Source organism: Jaculus jaculus, chromosome 10, assembly GCF_020740685.1.
Source record: "Jaculus jaculus isolate mJacJac1 chromosome 10, mJacJac1.mat.Y.cur, whole genome shotgun sequence".
NCBI lineage: Eukaryota > Metazoa > Chordata > Mammalia > Rodentia > Dipodidae > Jaculus > Jaculus jaculus.
In genome coordinates this window covers 84,556,209-84,565,167 of record NC_059111.1, presented here as the reverse complement: position 1 = coordinate 84,565,167, position 8,959 = coordinate 84,556,209, and the positions used below count along the sequence as shown (strand labels likewise).

The 8,959-nt window shown below is 38.0% G+C and overlaps 1 protein-coding gene across 1 annotated transcript; it reads right to left on the bottom strand.

Annotated features, from left to right (window-relative positions):
- Positions 1-1,778: 1,778 nt before the first annotated feature.
- Spam1 (sperm adhesion molecule 1) lies at positions 1,779-8,434 on the bottom strand. The gene is made up of 3 exons (XM_004658650.2): positions 7,493-8,434; positions 6,981-7,070; positions 1,779-2,270 (listed from the first exon to the last, which is right to left on the bottom strand). The coding sequence occupies exons 1-3, from the start codon at positions 8,432-8,434 to the stop codon at positions 1,779-1,781; spliced, it is 1,524 nt and encodes a 507-aa protein (XP_004658707.2).
- Positions 8,435-8,959: the final 525 nt, after the last annotated feature.

Below are 8,959 nucleotides of genomic sequence, written 5' to 3'. Positions count from 1 at the left end.
CATGAAAAAAAAATATAATGCCTCTATGCTGGAAAGATGATTCAGTGGCTAAAGCACTTCCCTGCAATGCCTAATGACCTGGGTTTGATATTCCCAGTACCCACATAAAGCCAGATGCACAAAGTAGCACATGCATCTGGAGTTTATTTGCAGTGACTAGAAGCCATGGCATGCTCATTCTCCCTCTGTCTCTCTGTCTTCTTGCCTCTCTTCTGTCTCTCTCTGTTGCAAATGAATACCATATATATATATATATATATATATACATGTTTTATTTTTTTTTGTTGTTTTTTTTTTTTGTTTTTCGAGGTAGGGTCTCACTCTAGCCCAGGCAGACCTGGAATTCACTATGGAGTCTCAAGGTGGCCTCAAACTCATGGCAATCCTCCTACCTCTGCCTCCCGAGTGCTGGGATTAAAAGTGTGTGCCACCACACCTGGCAGAATATATATAAATATTTTTAAAGAAGAAAATCAAGTGTGTGTGGGGGGGGTAGTTATCAAGGTAGGGTCAGTCTAGCTGATCTTGAAATCACTATGTAGACCCAAGCTGGCCTTGAATTCACAGAAAGGTCAGCATTGATTGAAGGGTCCCCAAACAATGTAAATGACCATGGTTACTCTCGTGTTTAAAATCTTAAAAAATATTCAGTGGGAACCCCCTAAATCCCAGGTACTATTCACTACATTATAAATACAGCTTTAAGTAAAACAGAACCCTGACACATACATTATATGAAAGAGATGGTAAGTAAAAACAGATACACCATGTCATGGCATTTGAATGGAGAAAAATAAAGAAGACCAAAAGAAATGGTAGTATCTTAATGGAAAATTCCAAACTCATCAGTTATAGATCACAAAGGCATTCATCATTTGGTTCATCTACTTTATACCACTCTAACAAGTACATTCAATGCTCATCTTTCTGAAGTTACTCCTGACTCATACTAAGTAACTATTAACCCTTTAAATTAACTTTTGCACCAGCTCTTTCAGAAGTTCTGGAAGCCCCCAAATTCTTACTTGTGTGCTAGAGTATTAACACATATCATAGTATTGACAGTACACTAGCTTGCAGTTTTTAGCTGGCAGTTTCTGTCACCTACAAGTACATAACAAATTTGCTGATGGTAAGAAGTTTACTGTATCAGTTTGAACCTATGATACTGAACATTAAATCTTGTGGGAAATAACCACTCAATAAATTATATATAAAAGAGATTAATGGTAAAGATAATGAATGCTTAAGTAAGACATTTTGCATACATGAGATTAAATTTGACAACCAGGAACAAAAAAGAAAATTACAATCCTTTATACATGTGAATTTTCAAAATATATTAAATTAGGTACAAAAATAGATAGGATACTCTGTTTAAAGTTTACATTTCTATAAAAAATGGCTGTAAAAGTTGTCCAAAATAAAATAACTAAAAAGCAGTTCTTTGAGACAGACTAGTACACTTGGACAATTCCAATCTGAAAGTTTTCATCTGAATATTTTCTTGACTTTTTAACCAATAACAAACCAGAAATATAGACATTCATTTACAGTAGTTTAGTTTTTATTCAGTTTTCACTCTTCTTGTAAGAAAACTAATCCTACAAGTTTGATAGTTCTTGCAATCAGTCTTTGATGGAAAAAGTAAACATTTTGCCTCTGAAACTCAACATAGAAGCTTAATTAACGCAGAATGATTTTTGTATGATGATGTTCAATTTTGTATTTTCAAGTTGTGACAGCTCTAGCAAAAATTTCAAGTGCTGTGCATAGAACTAAGAGGCATCCACTGATGTCATTCCTAAGAAAATGTGGAGGTACTGTGACCCATGCTGTAATGCATGGATCAATGCTGTCAGCAAGAGAAGGCTTTTGTCAAGTGTGAGGTAGAAGGCTGGGTTGGGTTCTGTTTGTATACAAACACCTCCAGGAGTACATACATTAATATAACGCACACTGTTCATGCCATCATTATTAGTTTTACATGTTCTATTGGCAAAACATCTGCAATAAAATTTGTCTGCAAAATACTCCAGATCTTTATAAGAAGGCGCTCCATTCACTCGGAAAATTCCATCTTTCATGTATTCAATGTTAAAACTCTGTGGGCTCAAGTGAAGATAGTCATCCGAATTCCAGTCTTTCCTTACACACACACCTTCATCGTCACAAAGCACTTGATTGCACATTTTGTATGCTAAGGTGGAATTGATTAAGTAAGGAGTAAAGGTAGTTGTCATATAATCATGAAGTTTTGCACAAGCGGCCTGTAAGATTAAAAAACAGAATACAGAGGCATAAATTAGTGCCCACGTTAATATACTTGCAGTAAGTAACACTTAGGATAGAATAAAACAACAGACACACCAGAAGTTGGGAAATACTCTCTTTTGCTTACCCTTACTAAGCACCATTTCTTCACCTGTTTTATAATATTTGTAAAATTTACACGTCATATCATACTCATGAATAATTGATTAGTTAAGGCTTACCTCATCTTAATCTTGGTCTTCCTCTATAATTTATAAATTAATCAAGGTAAAGAATGTTACAGCTATTAGAATATGGGCTTTCAGGCTCATTTGAGTGGATTGGAGTCCCAGTTTCATTAGTGAGCATCTATGTGTGAACTTTGCAATATCTGGAGCTTTCTAGGTCTTCATTTTTTATGTGAGTGACCTTAGGCAGATGAATTAATTTGGTTATGCTTAAGTTTTATTACTTGCAAAATAAGGGTAAGTTTGAAGCCTGTCTCAGAAAAAAAAATATGTATATGCAAGTGCTTTGTATGGGATCTAGTATATTTTCAATTAACTCTCACTAAATCATAAATTTGTCAGACACATTTAAGCATCATTGAAAAGAGTTTCCAAACCTAATAACTTAAAATAGTAAATAGGTTCACCTGTGCATTTCATATAAAATCATCATATAGTCAAATTACATGTGTATAATGACAGTTTGACACATTCTGTAGAGTAGGAGTGGAGAGAATTTGAAATGATCCACCTCGATACTGGTACATTTACAAGGGCCTTCACAACACATGGAGGACAGTTTTCTGTGGTGAACCGTTCCACTGAGTGAGTTGGCTGTGCTCACCACTGGACAGACCAAAAGAGACAGTGGTGGTAGGTTGGCAAGAAAGCCAAGGGATTTGTCAGGTTACATGTGATTCTGTAGATATGATTGAGGGCATGTACTCTTCTGATAAAGGGAGATTACCCTGAATGATCTGAGAGGGTTTGATCTAACCAGACAAATCTTTCAAAGCATAGAAAATTTTCCAGAAGTGCTTAAAAGGTAACATGGAAAAATGAGTAAGTTTCAAAGTACAAGAGGGATTTAACTCACCTATTAGGCTGGACATGGTGGCATGTGCCTATAATCCCAGCACTTGGAGGCAGGAAGATCAGAACTACAAGATCATCTTTGGTTGCATAGTAATTTTGATGTCAGCTAGCCTGTGCTATATGAGACTGGTCTCAAAAAAAAAAATTATATAAACCATCACTGCTATCTTTAAAGAGAGAAGATGGAAGCAAGGAACTACAGAATGCAGGGACCTCCAGGTCCTAAATAAAGGGAAATGGCCTTTAACCAACAACAAGTTAGAGAGAAATCTCATTTCTACAAAACACAAGATGGTAAACTTTCCAACAACCCAAATGAGCAATGAGTAATATCTCCTAGAAAGAAATGCAGCTTGCTGAGAAGTTAATGTGAGCCCCTTCAGAACCATGTTGGACTTTAGCCCTAGAGAGAATTATAAAGTGATAATGTTCTCTTGTTTAAGTCACTAGGTTTGCCATAAATTTCATGGAAATAATATAAAACTAGTGTACCATCTATCTTAACTGTTCTTGTGGCTTCCATGGACTTTAGTATACAATTCAGATTTTTCTCTTGACTGGCATCCAGTCTGAGGTGGTCATGCATCCGATGCCCAGGCTTGTTGGTTATGCTTGACACTAGCATTTGTAAGCTGCACTAATGTACCCTTTGCATGTAATGCTCTTTCCTCAAATTGGTAACAGGGTTGACTCATCTTTTTACTTACACAGTTTTAATTAGATATTAACTTTCTCAGATACTTTGTGAACTCACAGCTCTATACTACTTGACTATATAGCACTTTATCACTACAAGTATTTTAATTGTTTACTGAGTTTATCCCAAGGACTCTTGAATTCCAAGAATGTATGGATGCTGTCTATACCTTCCAGTGCTTTATTCTCAGTACCAGTCATTTATGAGAGTATATACCAAGTTCAAGTTGAAGCTGCTTGAAGGAATAAAGTTTAGACAAAAGGCAGAGGACAGAAATTAGGATAATTTGAAAAACATTAGGCCTGCACAAGATGTAGTGTATGGGAGATTTAGACTGGATACCTAAAAGGTATGTTGTAAATACACCTACCATGGCTAATTTCAAGTTAACACTACTGAGTGCAGAATTGAGAGGTGTATACGCCATCATTACACAGTATGAGACTGTGGGCAACCATCATAGAGTGCTTCCATCTCTACACATGTAACAGATATAAATGACCCCAGGTACATGAGGTAAACATGAAGTTGCTGGTATGTTTTAAGGATTTGTCACCTTTATTTCATTGTGTCTTCTTGTCATTTATTTGATTGTTTCTTTGTTTGTTTGTTTTTGAGGTAGGGTCTCATTCTAGCCCAGGCTGACCTGGAATATGGTATGTACTCTCAGGGTGGCCTTGAACTCACAGCAATCCTCCTACCTCTGCCTCCGGAGTGCTGGGATTAAAGGCATGAGCCACCACTCCTGGCATTTATCCATGCCCGGCATTAATTTTTTTTTTAATTTTTATTTATTATTTTATTTGAGAGTGACAGACACAGAGAGAAAGACAGATAGAGGGAGAGAGAGAGAGAATGGGCTCACCAGGGCTTCCAGCCTCTGCAAACGAACTCCAGACGCGTGCGCCCCCTTGTGCATCTGGCTAACGTGGGACCTGGGGAACTGAGCCTCGAACCGGGGTCCTTAGGCTTCACAGGCAAGCGCTTAACCACTAAGCCATCTCTCCAGCTCCGGCATTTATTTTTAATAATGGCTGTAACTTAGCACCAGTAGCGCTGGCATTACCATACCAATAGATCTAAGAAAACGGTATAGTAGTAAACAGTTTATGAGACGCTTGTTTTTAGGTCACTTGTAGCAATGACAAAACAAACAAGCAAAAAAAAAAAAAAAAGTAGGAGTTTGGGGAAATAGCTAAACAGTAAAGTGATGCCTTGCAAGCATGAGGAAAAGAGTTTGTTCCACCAAAACCCACATGAAAAAGCTGAGTGTGGTGTGCACCTGTAAGCCCAGAACTGGAGAGGTGGAAACACGACTATCATAGAACTTTCTGGCCAGCCAATCTAGCCTAACAGACAAACTCCTGAATCGACGAATTACCCTATCAACTGAGAAAGATGCTGGACATGAATCTCTGGCTTGTATACACACCTTCACACACACACACACACATCGATCGTGTATGCTCACATATACACATCTGCACACATTCATAAAATCCCTAAAATTACCACTACTTGAAGCTTTCAATGAATCAGAAAAATCATGATGTAAAAAAGGAGGGATAAAGGTAATATTGACATTCAAAGCAAACATGAATTGGAAAAGTAGCAGAAATATAGGTATATATGCATATGTATGAGAAAATGTCAAGACAGAGCCATTAAAAAGAAAATGCTAACACTTAAATGGATGAGCTGTCCCTAAATGAATCATACTGAAGATGACTTGGGTGGCATGATGAAACAATATGTATTTAATATTGAAGTGACATTAAAAACAAATATGACAGTTAAATGTCTATCACCGCATCCTATTCATTGTGGATGACTGATCCTTTATCAAAGCAAGGGTAGAGTGCTCAGTTCTTTAAGTTTTTAAAAATTACTACAGAGAATTTATAAAAGTTTCCATCATAAAGCAACATCCTTGAGAAAGAAGCTCACAGTTTGAGAAAACCAGCTGTCAAACTTTGGAAATATGTGTGGGTAGGTTAAAATTTTACATAATCCTTTATACAACTTGGATTTACTATTACTTTCTTTCTGTTGGAGATCAAAGTAAAGAAAAAATAAAAGCCAAAACAGGCAGAAAGGTTGAGACTACCTTGAAAGAATCTTACAAATGTGCATGTTTCAAATATGTTTAAATGAAGTAGGAATGTGGCTATTTTTCCTTAAAAACAAGAAGCATATGTAATAATTCTCAAAGGGTATCTCCTAGCCCTGTGGTATAAAGGTAGTTCTCTACAGTTACCTAAACAGGAAGCCTGGCCCATGAGCTGCTCCTGAGATTCTATGACACATTCGTTACTAGAAATGCTACACACTCTTTCTTTACGTCAAGGAACAAAGATGTGGAAGACACTTCACTCAATAAGATTCTTTCAAAATCCATCCATGTTCCTGCAAATTTCATGTTTCTGTAGAATCTCATGGTGTATATGTAGCTAGAACCATAACAAAAGTGAATATAAAGCGATGAGCTAGAAGTGGGGAGGGAGGAACAAAATGAGACCTGTGACTCTAGGGAAAGGAAAATTGCCTGGGTGTCAGGGAGTGGTGATAAGAGAAACAATGGGAATTTACAAATTGTACTTGAAAAAGAGTGGGTGGAAAATATAAGGAGAATTACATAATACACATAAATCTGTTGTCTGACACCATGGAAATTGAAGATTTGGTCTTACTGATTCTAAACCATGTTACCTAGAGAAAAATTCCACTCAATCTCATTGAATATGTGATTTGTCCCTGGAGAGCCTATGCAACATGGTATGCCTTCCAGGCAGAGAAATGCATAATACTTTGACACATCAAATATGAGTGTCTACTACTATGTTGCAAGGCTAGTGCTGACGTTATTACCACCCAAACGTCCTTAAAGGTAGAAATACACTCATTTAGCTCCTCTCAGTGTGACTTACCAAACTTCGTGCTAAATTCGCAGTTGCCCATACTACCATTCCAGAGGCACCCACAGCAATGGTTTCACCAATTGTATTCACAAGGTCTTCCTAGAAAACGGGGACGGAGTGAGCAGATACAAAATGAAACTGTTATTCATAGCATAAAAACACCAGAGCCAAGCAGGCTGATCCAGGGGTAATACTTTAAATACTTACACACTATTTCGCTTACCGTCGTGTCCTTAATATTTAAAAACAGACTACTATGATTGTTTCAATTACTTCTGAGGGCAAGAGCAGTGCATATGCTGTCTGTACTCTCAATTCTCCGTGGTTGCTAACAGGTCAGTGACTAAAGGTTAAAAATGTTATTTTGCCTCTATTGTCTAACACACAGCTGGCTCATGCGTAACTTCCTAAGTGACCCAACTGGTTTAGAAACCTTCACTTCACTTCCTTCAAAAACCATGTTAAACTCCATTAAACACCATTTATGAAGACTTTTTCCTACTACACTTTGACTTACTCACCTGACCAAGGTATTCAGAAGTTATGTCAGTAAAAGCAAGGCGAGTATAAACAAACACTGGAATCGGATTTCTAGGGTCGCGCACTCTAGACACCCTGATGGCCTCCTGTACTCGGCTGCGCACATAGAGTGCAGCTTGTCGATTTGACTTCAGGTCATATTTCAAATAGATGGATGGGTAAAGGGCAGTGCTTTCATTCCACATCCAGCCGAGAGCATCATTTCTTTTCTTTTCTACATCAGGGCAAAACCCATTGTAATTGGGGTCATTAAACTTATTGTTATAACAATCAGGAAAAAGATAATAACCCCATAAGCGCTTTGGCCGAAGTGATACTCCCAGTTTTAGAGTCTCTTCCATAAAACTCCTTCCTGCCCTTTCAAATTCTTCCTTGGCTAACTTGCTGGCATCTGCAAAACTAAGCTGTGGGTTTCGTTGCTGGACTATCTCAATAGACTTATTCCTGTAATTATCCTTAGGTTTCCAGTTTCTTAACCAGGTGGGCCTCCAGTCTTCCCAGTCAATGACTGCCATGCCCAAGTCATCTACTGGAATATACTTTTCAATGTCTGTCCTGGCTTTGTTCAGATGGTCTTGTAAAGACCCCGCCTGGGGGACTCCTCCATGCACGATACGTTGTGAGTGGTCTATGTGAGGATAGTAGCCAAGACGATCAGTATAAAATATTATGACACCTCTCCCTTTCGCTGTTTGTCGAGGGCTTCCTATTAAAGAGAAAATTTTCAGATCTACTGAGTCATTAAAAGATGTGGTACAAATGTCCGATGGAACATTCCAGGCCCAGAGGAAAGGTGTGTTTGGGATTACTGGGGATTCCCTTACATCCTGAGTCATGCACCATGGAATCAGCAAGAAGACTAACACAGCCTGGTACACTCCACTAGACTCAACAAGGCTCTCAAGAAAGCTCAACAGTCCCATCGCAGAAAGCAGTTAGAGTGAAAATCACTTAGTTCTTCTTCCACGCTTGATTGATCCAGAAGTGAGCCCAGAAAAAAAAGATAGTATAATCAGGGCACTCTGAAGGATAAAGAGGTTTGGTGATACAAGTCTATATATTTGAGTACTATTCTTCCCCCTTCATGTTTCAGGAATGTTTTGCTAGTTGCATCATCTATAACTGAAAAAAAAAAAAATGTCATTCTGCATTACTTTATCCAAGACTGTAAAGTTTACAAAGTTTACAACTTTATATACAGTGTGTATAACTGAATTGTAGAAGATAGAGGGTGTCCTATTGTGTTCACCCTAATAAGATTAGTTTGTCTCATGCATGCTACAACCTGTGTAATAGTGAGTGCTGGGTTCATCTCCCAAACTCATTTTTGAGGTGGCATGCACCACCTTGTGCATCTGACTTTGTGTGGGTACAGGAGAATTGAACCCAGACCAGCAAGCTTTGCAAGTACAGACCTTTGACCACTGAGCAATCTCCCTAGCCCATGA